General features: G+C 35.5%; 3 protein-coding genes across 3 annotated transcripts; all 3 read right to left on the bottom strand.

Annotated features, from left to right (window-relative positions):
• Window positions 1-43: 43 nt before the first annotated feature.
• LOC149739481 (dihydropyrimidinase-like) lies at window positions 44-9,087 on the bottom strand. The gene is made up of 12 exons (XM_089871659.1): window positions 8,949-9,087; window positions 6,950-7,069; window positions 4,156-4,344; window positions 3,773-3,952; window positions 3,476-3,589; window positions 2,616-2,848; window positions 2,388-2,520; window positions 1,954-2,105; window positions 1,634-1,792; window positions 1,172-1,260; window positions 879-968; window positions 44-395 (listed from the first exon to the last, which is right to left on the bottom strand). The coding sequence occupies exons 1-12, from the start codon at window positions 9,057-9,059 to the stop codon at window positions 307-309; spliced, it is 1,659 nt and encodes a 552-aa protein (XP_089727785.1). The 5' UTR covers window positions 9,060-9,087; the 3' UTR covers window positions 44-306.
• A 4-nt stretch (window positions 9,088-9,091) lies between these two features.
• On the bottom strand, window positions 9,092-11,041 carry LOC149739480 (protein lin-9 homolog). Its single transcript, XM_089871664.1, has one exon. It carries the CDS (start codon window positions 10,897-10,899, stop codon window positions 9,508-9,510), a length of 1,392 nt encoding a protein of 463 aa, XP_089727790.1. The 5' UTR covers window positions 10,900-11,041; the 3' UTR covers window positions 9,092-9,507.
• Window positions 11,042-12,713: 1,672 nt separating this feature from the next.
• LOC149739479 (uncharacterized) lies at window positions 12,714-18,720 on the bottom strand. Its single transcript, XM_089871652.1, has 10 exons — window positions 18,331-18,720; window positions 17,301-17,410; window positions 17,165-17,238; window positions 16,157-17,105; window positions 16,004-16,074; window positions 15,753-15,838; window positions 15,313-15,492; window positions 14,791-14,889; window positions 14,165-14,310; window positions 12,714-13,112 (listed from the first exon to the last, which is right to left on the bottom strand). The coding sequence occupies exons 1-10, from the start codon at window positions 18,429-18,431 to the stop codon at window positions 12,970-12,972; spliced, it is 1,959 nt and encodes a 652-aa protein (XP_089727778.1). The 5' UTR covers window positions 18,432-18,720; the 3' UTR covers window positions 12,714-12,969.
• Window positions 18,721-18,764: the final 44 nt, after the last annotated feature.

Here is an 18,764-nt window from a genome sequence, read left to right as displayed (position 1 = left end):
AAAAGAAGGTTAATGAAACATATTAAAATTATCCTAACATTGGTCAACGTAATATGAACAGTTTTTATTACCAATCCCTTGAATACGATGTGATTAAACATATACAATATAACATAATGATGATGCAATAAAAATTACATTGCACAAAATACAATAAACATTGCACACATTTTGATTCATGTTGAAAAAAACCTTATTGATGAATGATTGGGTTTTAACTGTATGGCCCTACTACATGATTACACTAATAGATATTTAAGGCACCTAACTATGTCTATACTACACAACCATAATTGCCAATTCCTTTTAGAATATAATTTGTGACCGGCCTCCAGGTGGAGCCAACACCTTGGTTGATGTTGTTGGGGATATGGGGGAAGTATTGACATGTTGACCTGTAGAAATGTGGTTAAGTAATTCACAAGCCTTTTTATTTTATGTAACATTGGGGGTAGGACAAATAGGAGTGTTATGCTAATATCCCACATTTCTTAGGGTTTTCAACAATTAACAGTCTTTAAGAGTTCTGCGGATACGGTAATATAATTTTGTAAATATTGTTCACTACCAAATGGGGAGTAGAATATAGAATGAAAATATGGCTCATCTTACACTAACCTACTATAAATAGTGGATGAAATTATAGATAACAAGCAATGTAGACTGGACAACACAAGTGTTCTGTATCATACACCTTGTGCCTAGTTACGAATTACTCCAAAAAATAACTTCTTTATTCTCGCAAGGTGGGGCAACGACAGTTATACCACAAATGTTCTGTTTCATACACCGCCCGGTTACCACAAGTGTACTGTTTGTGAGACTTTTTAGCTAGGCTCTTATGTTATATAGATACTACAGATAGGGGTAAATATTACCTGCTGTATTGATGGAAGTTGTGTGGTGCATATTACGCACTGAAGGCGACTGAGATTCGGAACCATTCTTATTAATTTGATAAACTGGTCCTAAATTTAAAGAATGTTTAACTTTAAATTTACTACTATTCAGTTTTAAGAATTAAATATTTTGTACATTAGGATGAAATGAAGTGTGAGTATTGAGTAATAAACAATGTCACAACCACAAGAATGATTTAAACACAACAATGCTATCACCTATCATGATATACTTTCAAGTTACATAATACCAAAACACATGTGATACTTGCCATCATATGGCTCCCTTTCCACCTTGGATGGATTATAATCTTCCATTCTCTTGTTTATCCGATTGTAAACATATTTGCAGAATGGAGAACTACAACAAATGTATAAACATATTCATCACTTTACTGCCATGCTTTCTTTTGGAACAAAAGTTAAAATTTGTATTTGGTGAACATAGTCCTAACTGAGGTAAATCTAACATTCTTTTTTATCCAGTAAAACTTGTCCCAGTTGGAAGTAGGAGTGTTATTTATATTTCACCCCATAACTTTACTGGTGCTTTTCACTTGAATGATTAAATGTAATTAACTTTATTCCATATTATGGGTATTCTTTTTTAATATGGGTGTTCTTTTTTATACACCTCGTGCCAGCCTAGGAGTTACCATGTATATTACTTTGTGGGTGATTATTTAAGTGGGACACTATCTTCAACAATCGGATTTAAACAATGAAAAATTTACCGTGGAATAAACTTTCCATCTCCAGCAGACACTGTGAATTTTCCATCTTCATAAACAACCTTTCCTCGACTTATTGTGCACACATTGACACCATGGCAAACCATGCCTTCAAAGATGTTGAAATCAACTGCTTGGTGGTGAGTTTTCGCAGAGATAGTTCTGTACAAACACAAAATGCTGTTTTCATTGGAACTCAACATTCAACAAAAAAAAAACGGATCTTCTATTTTGGGAAAGTTAAAATGAGACAGAGAGTTGTTAATACTCCTGGTTTGGCACCAAAATTCAAACAACATTTTAAACACAAGGTGTATTCAAACCTTGTAGCTTCTGCATCCCATATAATGATATCAGCATCGGAACCGGGTGCTATGACTCCTTTCCGAGGATACAGGTTGAAAACTTTGGCAGCATTTGTGCTCGTTACAGCAACGAAACGATTTTCATCCATCTTACCGGAAGCCACTCCTTTCTTTAAAGGTATTTTTTTTAAATTTAGTATCCGTAAAACTAAATATGTTCAATATACTCAATTTGGTTTATTCAACTACATCACTTTAATGCATTCAGCTAAATAACATATAAAACCCATATTTAAAACTATTGTTAAGTAATTTAGTAAAGTTATTCTGACAAGTTTGTTTTGTTATTAACATTTCACTAATATATTCAGTTGACCATTAAGAAAACATTTTCTGAACCATGAAAAATGTGTTGACTTTTGTAACAAAATGATGCTTTTCATGTTCCTTACCTCCCAAATAACTGACATTCTATCCTCAACACCATTCACACCATTTGGTATTTTAGCAAAGTTATCTTTACCAAGCGCTTTTTGTGATGCATTAAATGTACAATTATCAGTTCCTGTGCATTCCATATCACCACTAAAGAGGAAAATAATTCATTTTAAAATAAAAATTCAAAAAAGAATAACCAAGTGTGCATGTGGTAAATTAAAAAAAAACAGATAGACACCAACTTAGCAAGAAGATCCATCAGATATGCTGGTGTTGTTATATCGGGCCTTAATGGTGGACCCATCACATGAGCAGCAGCATGACGCCAACATTTGTGCCAATAATTTGTCCCATCTGTTCCAAGACTTGCCGCAATTGGTTCACCAAACACTACGTTCCCACGTTTTCGTGCTTCAACGATCACATTTGCCGATGATTTGCTCATAACATGAACAATGTACATCGGACAATTCAACTGATAAATAATTTTGAATACCATAAATTCGATTAATTCATTGAGAGATCCAATTCTTTATTACTATAGAACAGCAATGTTATAACAACAGTGCTTACCCACAGTTGTAGTTTTAATCAGAGTTGTTTTGATTGCATGAAATATTGACATAGGACATTCACACTACTCATGTTTGCATGTGTTTTAAGAGATAACTCAAGTCACTCACCGCAAATAATTCTTTAATAAAAGTACACAAATAAAGTAACAAGAGAGCTAAACTCTAATGAATAGGCAACTTTTGTATAAAATGATTGATAAAAAATAAGGTTGAGTAACATTGTATAGATGGTGTTGGATTGCAGACCTAAATCGTGAAAATTGTCACCTTTATAATATTCTTTTATTATCCCGCCCCACCATAATTTAAATTTTTGGAGTTTTTTAAAGTTTTAACAAAATCTGGAACGAGAGATTGTTGTAACAATACAGTTAAATTCATTGTTATCAATCATAATGAGCCTCATTGATGAACACAGCCAGGTAAAAATTTACTTTAGGCTTAGAATAGAAGTGTTAAAAGTTAAAACATGATATCACTCCTGTTTCAAAATTCAGACACCCCCATAACTGGAGTTGTGAACCAACCTGATTAGCGATCATTATCGCCCTTCCCGTCGCTTCAGCTTCCACCTCTTCAGGACGACACATCGCATGTCCTTCAGGTCCAGTGATTCCAAGCTCCAACATCCTCTTTTGCTCCTGGAAGAATAAGATAACCAAAAGATAAATCATAAAAGTTTGTTTAAGTATCACGACATAACTTTAAGAACCATAGGCGACAAACTTTTAAAATTTTAAAAGCAACTCCAAGCTTGGTGCCTGTGACAGTAAGTGCACTGTGTAACTTTTAATAAATAATCTACACTAAAACAGACATCTCACATTATCAATAACATGACCATTCTCAGCATGCATCATTGCAAGCGCTCCAATTTCTCGACAGTTCTTATAAACTTCGTAAAGATCGGTATCATCGAGCATAAAAACATCCTTGTATGCCATGAACATTTTAAATGAATTGATTCCTCTGTTCTTAGCGATTTCAGCCATTTCTAATTTTACCTAAAAAATCAATTACCAATGATACATTTACATGTGGAAAATACTTTCATAATCATAAAAGTGATCTGTTGATGTTGAATGCGTGCACTGCTTATAATATCATACAAATACAAGAATGGAATTAAACTTTTATATCTGCATTAGAATTATAAATAATAACAAACTGCCGGGATAAATGTAATTAAATCTCAGCAATAAATTACCTGTGGGCTCCACCATGTGACAGCCATATGTAGAGAATAGTCGCAGCAAACCTTAGCATCTGCCCAACCCCTCCACTTATCATAAGCTTCAAGCAGTGACACGCCTTTCTGATCAAGCACGAAATCCAAGATCATCGTCGTACCACCGGCAATTGCAGCTTTTGTACCAATATAGAAATCATCTACTGCCTAATAATCGTATTAAACAAATCTTTGTAAATGGTTAATAAAGATTACAGTACCTTATTTTTAAACCAGTTGTTGCTGCCAGGCATATTATTAGTTTAAAAGAGATCTTCTAGCAAGTTTGTTTTAAAAAAGTATTTGTTAAAAAAAAAGATCACTTTCAGACTTTTCATTACAGCAGGGGTTCCCAAACTTATTTTATCGCGGGCCAACATGTGAAATCATGATTATGCGTCAGGCAAGGTTTTCCCTGCTATATTGGTGACGCGACGTGTATTGGTCAAACTTTGGTTATAACGAATACTGTTAGTTAGGTCAGGAAGTTCGACACATATGCTGGTAATAAACATGGCTTCTAAAACAGATTAAACTACGTACTTGCGGAGTAAAAGACAAGTTTCAAAGTATTTTTGTTGAATCATGTCGCGATATAACCCCTTTACCAGAGTAACAAGCGTATAAGGTTGGCTGATGCTGTGACAGCCTATTTTTGTGACGTAACAAAGACAATGTAAATTATTACAGAAATCAATAAAACATTTTTAGACGATTTTTTAAAGTAATATGTTTATTTGTGAACGTATGCAATCGGTAATTTTGAGGTCCTCTGAGGGCCATTTATTTTGCTCCTGCGGGCCGCAGATGGCCCGCGGGCCGCGGTTTGGGAACCCTGCATTACAGTAAGTTCTCCATCACAAATGCTGAATGGATAAAAAAAATATTTTTTGTGTTTTATGTGGTAAATGCCAAATGGTTAGCGGGCACAAGGTATTGACTACCGTTGCTCCACCAAGCGAACTAAGTGACATTCATTGGTTTATAATAACCTTTAAAGTTTCAACCATTCAATATTTTTCGCATTAAATCTGATATAGTAGGGTGGGGGAAGATGGGACACTTTGTCAGACATGACTTTTTTTAAATTTTCTTTTTACGGACCCTTATTTAATGATAATCAGGAAAATAAGGTTACAGAATTATTCGACAGTGTTATCACGACCTTATAAAACGCCTGTCAAAGCTGATTACTGTTTTTAAATATTTAAAAAAGTATGTAAAATAGAAACAGTATACTTTAAACAGGTGAAAAAATGCGAAATAGTAAGGTGCTATTTTTTAATGCTCGCTAAATCATAGTAAAGCCGATGAACTTTTTTAGTTTGCGTGTGCGAACGATTAAACTAGTTTCATAGCTTTATAAAACAACCTTGAATATTTCGTACAGTTTGATTTTGTCTCATAAAACTAGTTTTAGTTTCGTAAAAAAACACAACAAAAAAATGACGGTTTAAAGTTATATATATGAAGTTTACATGGCAAAAAAACTAGCACAGCTTGTTAAATTCGGTAGGTTAACTACAAGTTGCAGAATACTGCAAATGTAAATATATTTCAATTTAGAGTCCCATCTTCCCCCACATTGTAGTTTTGTATGTTTTCATTGCAAAACTTTGAAAGATTTGCTTATAATTTAGTAATTTAGACCTCAGGGGTTATCCAACTATAAGATACTAATATGATAAAAAGATAATATTTAGAAAATATATTCGAAATTTGGTCATTTGCACTTGGTGATAATTTATGAGAAGTGGCTTGTGCCAAAAACAGAGAAGTAATACCCAATTTGTAGTAAAAATAAAAACTTTATCAATAGTTATTATCATTTTTCTTGTATTATAAGTTCATATACATTTGTCATTTGTAGGATACAATATTTATCAATTGATGTTGAAACATTACCCATTGTCGATCAAACAATACCAATTGTTATTCAATAATATAATGTATAGGTAACATGTAAAAACTATAGTAGTAGGGGCGTAGGGCAAGAAAAAGAATGTTTAGGCTTAATTTTCAAAGCGTACAGTATTATTTCCTGTTATTTGGGTATATTCCTATTTATAAATACACTTATTAATCAAAATTAACAATGATTTCAAACTGTCCCATCTTATCCTGTGTGTTTTCGAATTTGAAAATTTTTACCTGTTGTGCGCATCGCTAAATAACTTCTGGTGTGTTTTAATATATTTTATTTAATTGTTGTCAATTTATAAAGGAATAATAGTACTAATTCGTGGTATTACCCAAAAACCGCATCTTTATTGATTGCGGAAATATTTGGCAATATGACTGTGCTTAAGTGTTTTTTTTTTTTTTTTTTTTTTTATTCTTTATGGGTGAGGTCCTTGTCAAGGACCTGGGATTTAGGCCAGATTTGGCCCATTACCCCAACACCCGGAAAAGCCCATTTAAGTCTTTTTTGCGTGCGGTGCCGCGACACCGCATCGCAGTCAGACGCGTATTGTTGGCACCATTTTTTATCCTCGTGTGCTTACGAGTTACCATGCTTTTCAACTTTGTGTATGATTTTATTTGATATGGCTTACAATTTAGACAACCCATTAGTGACCGCTGGGTTGGAGCAATGTCCGTTAAGTGTCTTGCCCAAGGACACATACGCCGATCAGTGGTAGTACCGCTGCCGAGCACCGAACCGGGGACACTTTGGTTTCGATGCAAGCGCCTAAACCACTGGGCCACGGCGCCGGACTTAAGTGTCCTATCTTCCCCCATTGTACTATATGATAATAAGGGACAAACTTACAAATGTTCCCATAAACGGTAGTTGCATATGAGTATGAGTATCTATACCACCGGGCATCACCAACTTTCCCACAGCATCTACAACACGAGTCCCACCAGGAACTTCAAGGTTCTTTCCAACCTAATCACAGTAATTTATTACCTAGGTTTATTAAATCAAATATATACCATGTCCATGTAAGTCATAATATCATTCATGGGCGCCGTTTTATATGGTGCAGACGAGGCCGGCCTACTCTGGATATTATGCAGACGGTGCAGCACCTTCTGCGTATAACTGCATTTTATTAATAAAACCCGTTTAAAATTAAAGAACTAGTCGTTTTAAGCCCGCAAATAGCTAAAGAACTGTATATTCAAACGTACTGAGTTATTACGCCATCGATTGGCGTAACAACGATCATTTTCCGTAACGTTTTTCTCAACCAAGCGTCCACGCATAACGCTTTGTTACGACATAGTAGCGATTCACACGCTGATTATTTGCGTCATATTATTATTTGATGCGTCGATTATTGACGTCATAATACGGTTTGACGCGTTCATTATTAGCAATCCAAGAGAAAGCAAACTGAATAGTGTACGTTTACGGTGGAGACTGTTTATTAAAACTTTAACGAAAAGTGAACATACGTTAGTTTTATACTTAAAACAGCTTGCTATGAGTATATGGCTAGCGCCCTTGCAAATACGGTTATACAACGACTGTATTAAAATAAAACAAATAACACATACATTGGTCTGTATTAAACACATTAAAGCTTTAACTTAACGGTTTAATCTTTGTGCGTGGCGGATGTCCTTGGATTCAATTAAGTACTTTAACAGCTATCTGCAGACATAGGTGCTTGCTACATATTTTGGAACAAACTTTAGCTGCTCGTAAAATTAATACGTCATCGAAAGTAACGATTGACAGGCAAAGCCTATGTTGCGAATCGCCTAAAAACGATCTACAAACAGTTTTAATGCTTTAAAAACCCCTCAAACACTAGATCTGTACAAAATTAAGACCTATGTAATAATCAACAGCATTGATGTTTCTTGAGGCGTCATTAATGTTCGTGTGCGTATCGTACGAACAACGTCCTTCAGAACGACGAACGAGTTTGACTGTGTGATTTTGCCAGTTTCATACCCGCATGAACGATAGGCAGCAGCTTTGGCAAACTTTAATAGTCGCCGTTATTGTTACTGCTGCCATGGAAAGTATAGCTTAATCCTGTTTTGGCGCGAGTGAAAAAAACTCGCGTATACCGTATTTTCCTAATTTCTGCAAAACGAATGACGTCATCATAAACGTGGCCTCTTCTGCAATTTAAAAAAATCGGCGCCTATGATATCATTATACCCTCATTCTACTTTCCTCCAGTATAACATCAATTGTTATAATCCTCTTAATTAGAGTGTTTTTTTTTTAAATTTAGGGTAACAATACCAATTATTATTAGAGTTACACTTAGATTTGTAAAACTGAGGAAATTCTTATTGAGCAAAAGCAATATAATTGACCCTGGTTGTTTGTATAGATCCCCCCTAACATAACATTAAAAGCTGTATTACATATAAAACCAAACCGATACCATGACGTTACATCTATGGACAATGGTATATGTTGACTGTTGGTAAAATTTATTTGTCTCCATGGTGGGCAAATTGGACAAGGTTATTGTTAGTTGTCAATAATTATTGAGTGGCCCTGTCAAGTGCCACACTTAAAGACACTATGTGCCCACAGTGGTATAAGCATTGAACCGGTATATTCTGGTTACAATTTAAAAACAGAATGCTGTACACAGTGGCAAGGCACCGGTTACATACTGTCAGTCAGACAGAAAAATACAAGCACCCACAAAGTTACGTAACTTGTCAGCAGGCATGAGGTGTATAAAAAAACACCCATGTTTTAACGACTGTCATGTTTCCGCTACATAAAGATAAAGTAGTTACATTCTGATTCATAGTATTCTACCCTAAACAAACTTATATTGAAAAAATACCTTTAATACAATTCCATTCTCTACAAAGACATCAGCATCCACAGAACAATCAGCATTCACCACCCGACCACCTTTGATTAAAAGTCTTCCATGTGAAGCACCAACAGACATAATGTAAATAATAAATTCAAAAACGATTACACCTGTATTTAAATTTAGGATTTTCAAATTTGTCTATTATACATTGGTAATTGTAATTGGGTTTCAATTATTAAGAGCAGGTTCACAGTAGAACAGGTTAGACTCAAACCACAAATAAAAAATATAAGGCATTCTAATGTACAATATATTCTTTCATCTGCTAGTAATATATGTTAAACTGTGAATGAGAACACAATATGCAAAAGCGATAAAGCAGGATCCCCAATATTGGGGTACATCAAAAAATGACTCATTAGTCTTAGTGTAACTGCAGATTTGTTACATTACTTTTCACAACAAACTGATAATGTTTAACTTTATTTTTCGACAAATCAGAGATGAAACACCAGCTATATTAATTCATTTTTTCCTATAACTAACAAAGTAAGAAAAACATCGCAATCAAGAGTTTTATGTATTAACTAAAGCTTGGTGTCCCAAGCTCACTTTGGTCCATTCCACTTTTGACATGCACAATATGAATTTCAACATTGTTACGAAAACTGTCCAAATTTTCAGATGAAATCTTTAACTTTATTTCTTTCAAAGCATCAATAAGCGACTTGTATTCAATCGAGTTTCCAATGTTTTCCTTAAAGTATTTTACTTGCATCATTAAGGCAGTAAGATGCGTGATAAGGTCTGTCATAGCATGGTTTTTAATCGCTCGTTTTGAACCAGCAGCAACATCATCACCAACATTCTTTGTACGCACCATTTCTTCAGCTCTGGTCAAGCACAATTGGCGAATCTGAGCAACCTGATCATTCGGTGAGCTTTGTTCCGGATACAGTTCACTGCAAAACTTTTGCACACTCACCAAAAGTTCATTTAAATCTTTGTTAATTCTTTCCAAGTCAAGAACAATTGTTGCATACTTTCTTTGAAATTCTAGCGATAGTGCTTCCCCATAAGAATTCGCTTTTTCTGCTTGAGAATTCATTTCACCAAGCTTATGAATTTTATCTCGTTTGATTGTAAGGATTTTTGAAAGTCGGGCAATACTCTTTAGAAGCTGCACAGGAAATCCTCCTATAGTTCCACCATTTTCATTTAAAGACCCAAGTAACTTACTTCTCAATGGAGAACGACCTAAAATAGGATCATGTTCACTGGAAGGGCTTTGAAGAGTGCTATCTGGATCAAGATGCATCATCGAGAACTTAGACGATGATCTTGGTATATGCCGTTTGTTTTCCATCAAAGAGAGCAAATTGATTGTTTCTTGCGGTTCAGAGCTAGATACATCAATATCCCGCACAGTTCGTATTCCAATATTCTGACGATCAAAGATGACTCTATAGGAAGAATTTAAAATATCAACAGCATCAATTTGGCCGGTGAACAAACCATCGTGGCTTCCATGGAGGTGCCCGGTAACATTGGTACCGACCACCAGTGGCATTGGAACCTCACGGGGCAAATCACACCATGCGTCCGTGTTTTCCCTTCCAATTTTACTTTGCTGCAGTTGCCGTATTCTATCTCTTTTGTTGTTTAATGCAGCTCGCTCTTCTTCAAAGAAAGCCGCCGAACATCTTCTTGGTTTCCCCATCAATCTTCTTATTTTGCACCAATGAGCTCTTGTTAAATTTCTTGTTTTAAGTCCCGGAAATGACTCTTTCAAGCACATGCAAAAATCATTATCTCCTTTTAGAAGAGCAGTGTCCAAATGAGAATAAAACCACTCAAATATACACATCTTGTGGGCTTTGGGAAGTTTGAGTAAATTTCGCAACCGTGCCCCCACCACTCTGGCTGCTGCTTTGTCATTGTAAACAGTTTGTGAACCAGACACTCTTATATCCATACTGCTGTGTATTATACTCCCTGCATGTAAACATGTATAATATACAAATAAATGGAATTACTATATGGTGCTAGTGAAAAATCCCCCCCACGTTATTTGCTAACCACCAACCCCGCACTAATGAATAATCAAGCATCCTCTGGTACATCAATAGGCTGGTCTGGTGGAAAATGTTAGAGGTGGTTATAGGAGTTAGGGTACTAGTGGGGAATCCTCCATGACGTTATGACACATGAATACAGATTAGGCAATACGCCTTAACGTCTGGTCTCTGGAGTACTTTATGTTATTTTAGTATAACATTCTTTAATTGCACCTAAAACGATACATGACCTATAGTATGAATACCAGTGAAATAAAGCAATCTTACTTTACTACAAGAACGCCATTCGTTACATCCGTTTACTACTTAATAGTGCAAAACTGCCAAGCACAATGAATAAACGAAAAAAGCAAAATCCCGGGCTTTTATAAGAATAGTGTTTCCCGCTATCGCCACGAATCAGCCAGTGTTCCCGTTGGTGTTTTAAGAATGCCCTGATTCGGCCAGCCGTTTTACACTATTAATTACAAATTACAAATCCATGCACTGAAAACACAATCTAGCTAGCAGCGCCGTGATGTAGGCATAGAGTGGCACAGATCAGAGTCCGTATAAAAACTCTGGCACAGATGAGAGAGGCCACTCGAGGTACTGTCGGAACTCCGACTAGTTAAAGTCGGAACGTTATCATATTAATATATTATATTTGAGTTGTCCCAGAAAGGGTGAGGTAGTATTTTACGACTTGTAGTTAACCCACCGAAATTAACCGGTGCTAGTTTCTTTGTCATGTAAACTTTATATAAATATAGTTTTAAAACAGTATATTTATGCTGATTTCACTGTAATTTAAAACATATATTGACCACTGCCTATTTTTCTCTTACGCATGTCTAAGTTTTTTCACAAAAGTAACAATAATTTTATAAAACAAAATCAAACTGTACGAAACATTTTATTCTATTTTTTTGTGAAACTACGGTTGGTGTTTCAAGGTTCAATCGTTCACCCTTGCAAACTACAAAACATCGGAGTTTTTTCTATGATTCAGCGAGCATACCAGCATCTTAATCTAGTGGGACGGGGGAAAACGGGACACCTTTTTCATTTTATTTTTTTGTCGCATTTAGTAGTAAACCAAGAAAATGAAATACTTATTAAACTATTCCCTTCCGACTCCCATAGATCGGTGTTAACACGATCAAAGTATTTGGATATTCTGTGCTAAAGGTGTCCCATCTACTATACTATGTTTTTTCAGAAACATTTTTTTCTGTCTTTTATTGAATAGATATCCGTAAAAGAAGATTTTTAAAAAATCCCGATAATGCGAGGCGTCAATCCCGTCAGCGACCAGACCAATTAACTTCAAGTATTAAATAGCGAGCTGATAGTGACGTGACTTCTAGCGCGATTTTAGTTTTAACGTTTCTATCTTATATATTACATGAATCGGTTCTTTCCCAGTAACGCATATCATGGTCAAAAATGAATGTACATAAAATTTTATTTACATTGCGGTGGACTTGTGTTCATTTTGGTTTCGAGACAGATTAATATACAAAAAGAATATTTTATATATAGGGAGCAGCAGGTGTTCACCAGTTTTAAAATCTGTTTCGGGTTACACTAAACTACTATAAGAGCCTACAAAACTTTAAAAGATCATATAATCAAACATGCAGCAGCAATTGAGACATATTACAGCAATATTGGATTTGTACATCAGCAGTAACTGTTGTACATGATAACGGCAACATGGATATATACAGCGTAAGACTCGATATAATAATATAATACTGTGGGGTAAGGTAGATACCGTTAGCACATAATATCCCATATTTCCTAATCGCATTTTAACAATTAATACCTTTTTAGGTGTCGTGAGAATACAACCATAGTATACTGAAGTGATCACTTCAGTATACTATGATACAACTGTATAAGTATGTAAACATTCTTTGTTTACTACCAAATAGAACGATAAAATATATATAAAAAAAACTGTCCCACCCTACTATATACATCTATTTATATGTTGGTTTTATATGAGATCGAAGAGGAATTATTGAAATTGTTTCCATCCCAGGTGCTGACAACGACTTCATCCACAACTCTCGTTCTTCCGCATTAGAGTCCATCCACTCGGCAGGTTTACCGATATGTTTACCTAAAAAAAGTATACAAAGAGGTTTCTGTAAAAGAAATACTCTTTTCTACCTTAATGGTGTCTTGCCGGATGGCAGATGAAGTATAGTAGGATGGGGGAAGACGGGACATCTTTGGCGATAATATCCGAATACCCTGATCGTGTTTTAAACAGTTAACAACGGTCTATGGGAGTCTTGAGCATATAGTTTTATAATTCTTTGAAAAATCCTTGTTTACTACCACATTGGACGAGAAAATGGAGTTAAAATGTGTCCCAATTTTCCCCACCCTATTATATAATCAAAATTAATGTTTGTAACCAAAATATCCTTTGCTTATATATCACGTTATGCCTTAAAAACAACAGCTGAAAGCTAACACACTATATATGACCTATAAAGTTTGGCGTTTTACCAATCGATGTAACTTCAGCATGAAGTGTACTGCCGGTTTCCCACCATAGCGCAAGTGTTACGTGGTAATGCCGTTAAAGCAAGGTCATTTTTTATTATTTTTATAATCAGCGAAGAAAAAAAATTATTAAAAGTCGAATAAGTTCATATAGATGTTTAATCTATGAACACGTAGTTAAGAATCAAACAGACAATTGATAGCATGTAGTACATAGAAGCCCAAACAAAAGGTATGATGGGGGAAGATGGGACACCTTTAGCACATAATATTCAAATAGCCTGATCATGTTCTAAATAATTAACAACGGTATATGGGAGTCGTGAGGATATAGTTTTATAATTCTTTGAATATTCTTCGTTTACTACTAAAAGGGACGAGAAAATAGAGTCAAAATGTGTCCTATCTTCCCCCACCCCACTATATGTTTTCTATATTTGCAACACACACTTAACGCCGTCTTGAGATTTGTTACTATATTCAGATGTTGTGAGCTTTGTCTTACGAGGGAGGGGAAATGTGTAAGGTGTGACGGCAATTTAAACGGGACAAAATATAAAAGTTTAGGACTTAAATACTAAGATGTACAAAAAAATAACTGTGGGTATGGTTCAGGGGGTTGTTAGATTAGAAGCTGCCTTAAGTTGGTAAATATCTTACGCTCTCCCGAGGACAATCGAATCCCACCAACGGTGTTTGACTTTCTTCTTGATCCAGCAGAACCAACACCAACCACCATTATCTCAATACATCTCTCCATCAATTCTGACTTGTTAAATCCGCGAAATACAAAGTTGTGATTGTATCTGTTTGATAAACCGACATGCATATGTTAGTGGTATACACGGTAACTAACCCTTGGTAGCGGGTATGATCATGATAATATTGAACATAAGTGGCCAGATAAGTGGTTAGTTCTCGTATATGGGTACGAGATGTAAACAGGTCCATGTTATATGTACCGTATATAACATGGCACTGAACATTTAAGTTACCCTGTCACGTGAGAATAATTAAAGAATCATCATTGTCTCCATTTATGCGCGCTCTGTCACAGTGGTTAGCCTGCTTTTGCCAGCAAAGATACGATTCCATGCCGCTAAACCTGTGTGGCCGTGTTGTGTCTATGGGTAAGTCACTTGATGGCAATTACTCGTCACTAAGTTCAAATTGTCAGCCCTACAGAAAACTTATCATCACCCACAAGCGACAAAATAATACAAAAATGTGATAACAGCAGTGTTGACTTTTGTTATGCAGCGGCAATACAAATAAAGGGCTCATACCGTGGGCTGTTGGTTGACTTAATAATTGTGCTTCTCATTTTCGACCTGTGCGATTTATCCGGTAGCATGTAGCACTTCACGTACGTCTTAGACTTATTTCTGTAACATGGCATAAAACCGTTTTTAGAATCTGAAACCTTCTTCTACCAGGCGTTACGTAATATAATGGGGTGGGAAAGATGTGACTGACGCCTTTAGCACATAATTTCTAAATTTCCTGATCGTGTTTTAAACAGTTAACAATGGTATATGGGAGTCATGCGGATACGGTTTTATATTCCTTTGAATGTTATTTGTTTACTACCAAATGGAACGATAAATTAGAATAAAAAGGTGTCTCATTTCGCCCACCCCACTTAAGTGATTTGTGTATACTTCTTAGGTATATAACGTTAATTTTATTCCAAATTCCATCAGTTTTGAAATCTTGCCGAATGACAGACCAAGTTGAAATAAAATTAAGATCATATGCTAAAGGGGCCGAAAAAGACTACTTAACTACAAAGTAATATAGTATGGTACCGTTTAATATGTCCTGGAAGCTTCAATTGATTAGCTCCAACAATTTTCAAACGTAACTCAGAATCATCCGCTTCTGCTGCCCCACTTTCGGATAATCTATGTACTGGTAAACGGGAGCCCGTAGAAGTTACATAGCTTCTTCGAGAGATAACGTCCATATTAGGATCTTCAGGGTTACGTCTGTATTAACAATGTAAGTATATTTGTAAATAAACGACAAATGACACAGAAGTGTTCTGTTTCATCAATTGATGTCCGCCTTTTTCAATATTTTGGTATATGGACGGCCACTGGTTTGAAACAATTGCCGCTAAGTGCCTTGCCAAAGAACACATACATCCATAGTTTACCATGAGCTTGAGGCAGGTTTGCTAGCCACAGCACTGGACATTGATGTTTAGTTCATATTAACTGACAACTACAGCAACGTATATACTTACGTTCCTTTCAGTGGACACTGTGTCCGTTTATACATGGAATTAGCTGGGTAATATGTCAAAGAAACAATCAGTTCTCCTGCACAACCCTGTAATAACAAACATTAAGTGATTTGATATCAAACATAATTGTTCGGGATTTAAGTTAAACGAAAAACAGGTCCTATCGAAATGGCGTCAAATTCCCGAAATGACGGCATTTTCTTATTTAAATGAAAATTAAATATAATTTTTACAAGAACGTCAAGCTTTACGTCTTGAATGACAGAAACCGAGCCAAGCGAACGAGAGTCATCTTCTTGTGACTTGAAACTTGTTTCTTGCTCTGAAAAAGTAGCTGTTAAATAAGAATCCCACTGTACACTTACATCCAATGGTGTTGCAAGGCATCAAAAAACGGTTCAAACCTGACGAGAAAATCTTCGGCTCATCTTCAAATTGAGAGCTAAATGTGTCTCCTTGGGAAAGCGTTTCCCCAAATGTCGATTGAAGCGAAGACATGCGTTTAGGTGCTGTGCGTGACCTCTGGTAAGACGATGAGAATTCATTCTTTACTGATGTCCCTCTTGCAAATGGCGAATCTTCTGCTGCAAAGAAAACCTCGGATGCAGCTTCACTGGGAGAGCTCCATGTAGGCGAGGAGTTTAGCTGGTTAGATTGGACAGGAGATACTGCAGTTGCTGATATTGGTGAATATTTCTGCGGTGTGCTGGGCTTTTCAGGTGTAGATTTAGAAGAAGAACGCCTACTGTTTTGACTTTTTTTAGGTGATTTCGAATGTTTAGTGTTTGGAGTAGAGATTGAGCTTTCCGGTGAGTATTGGTTGAAGTTACATTTTGTCGGCTTGATTACATCTGGTACGTGTTTTTCGTTGGTAAAATCCAAAACAGCAGAGGACGGTTTTCGAGAATTTGACTTCGGTGGTGTCGTAGTCATGTTGTACATCATTACTTTAGGAGGATTGTGCTTCTCGGCTGTTGAAAGTTTAGTTGTGACTGGTTTTGGTAAACACCATAGAATATTAGACACTGTGGCAGATTCAAACAGAGGCTTTGTTGGTGTAACTGACTTTGGTTTGACTTTTGTTGGCGTTGGATTTCCATCAGATACCCCTTGCTGTATGCCGGGCTTTGCACAGTACGCGAAACTTTCCTGCCCTACTTCAATATCTTGCAACTCAATTTCGTTTACTTCTCGTGCTGGACAAACCATATCGACGTTGCTGGTTACCTTAACATTTCCTTCTTCTACTGCAGCTGGTGTATAAGGTAGTTTTATTGCATCATGTGTATCGTCATTACAAGGCATTTCTTCTGCTGGATTCTTATCATCTTCACTTTGTTTGTCCACTTCTTCCTGGCATAAAATTCAATATTCAATTTTAAATAAAGGTGGAACAATTATGTCATACTTACATTTAAAAGTTGATTTGAGCATATTGTATGAGATATAGACTTGCTCAACTTTTCATCATCACGATATGGAATTTCTAAAATGCAACAATATTTACACAAATTTAATAAAATTAAATTTTTGCAACACTTGTATTACCTTTTAATGCATTTAAAACAATTTGTGAAGCAGGTACGAAGGGAACACGTTTCTTGTTACTAAACTCAGTTCTAATGACGTCATCGGATGAGATACGAGACCATACCACTCTAAAATGAATTTAATTTAAGTACCATTAAGATGAAACACTATTAACACCTAACTCCCATATTTCTTAATCCTCCATTTAAGCTGTTATGGATATTTATTTTTGTAATTTTTTTTTGTTAGCTACCAAATAAGATAAAAAATGAAAGCTTTTTTATATTTTATACTCCACCATACTATACATGCTGTATATAAAAGTAGGGTGGAGGAAGATGGGACACTTTGTCAGACGGGACTTTTTTTAATTTTCTGTTTTACGGACCACCATTCAATGATAATCAGGAAAATAAGGTTACAGAATTATTCGACAGTATTATCACGACTTTATAAAACACCCGTCAAAGCTAATTACTGTTTTTAAATATTAAAAAGATATGTAAAATAGAAACAGTATACTTTAAACAGGTAAAAAAGTGCGAAATAGTAAGGTGCTATTTTTTAATGCTCTGTAACCGTGATTACACTAATATGTAAAACAGGTTATTATTCGTGCACTAATAAAGTGCTTTGGACCACTGCAGTAACCTACACTACAACGTACATTGTAATAACAGCCATCAAACTGATCGGCGTCGGTTTAAACAGGCTTCTACACGAATTTACGAGGAAATACTGTAAGCATAGGAAACTCCCGAGCCCGCTTATTTATTCAATACAATTAATTAAACGTCAACATCTAAAAGAGGAATATTCAAGCGTTTGATACTTAAATAAAAAGCGTTGGTATATATACATATTTATATTTGTTATAATGTGGAATAAATAAGATATATTAAGCAAGATTAACCAAATATTTCTGATGCACATTATACGTTGACGTCGCCGATTAATATTAACTGTGTATTGACACATTTGCTCACCATTCAAACAGTACAACTAAAAACACACGTATTTAATTGATAGGCAGATATAGCACATATACCTCGTTCTGTTGATCTTGTTATAAAACGCCTTTTCACGATTCAAAACAGATTGTAAGTGCAAGATCTCATCGTTGGTCAGAAAACTCAAATCTAACACCATATTTACTCAAAGAGTTATATTTGCAAAATCCTGTTGTATTGTTTTCTATAATTTGATACAGTTTGTTCCAATATTCTAAACTATGTTTGTCATCGCATATCCAATTAGCTTACAAATAGCTTGAATCGAATGCACGGTTTCAATTAGCTTGCTTTGTATACTGCATTTGAATTGACTCAAAAACGGAAACGTCGAAATATTTAACATGAATAATTTCTTCGTCACAATATGAATCACATTCCCGCGTTATAGCTACAAAACATAGATATGTCTCATTGATCGTTCATTAACAAAATATGCGACAATAATTCGATGACATTCGAAAATATACAG

This window comes from Ciona robusta, chromosome 2 (genome assembly GCF_009617815.1).
Source record: "Ciona robusta chromosome 2, ASM961781v2".
Taxonomy (NCBI): domain Eukaryota; kingdom Metazoa; phylum Chordata; class Ascidiacea; order Phlebobranchia; family Cionidae; genus Ciona; species Ciona robusta.
This window is presented reverse-complemented; position numbering and strand designations above follow the sequence as displayed.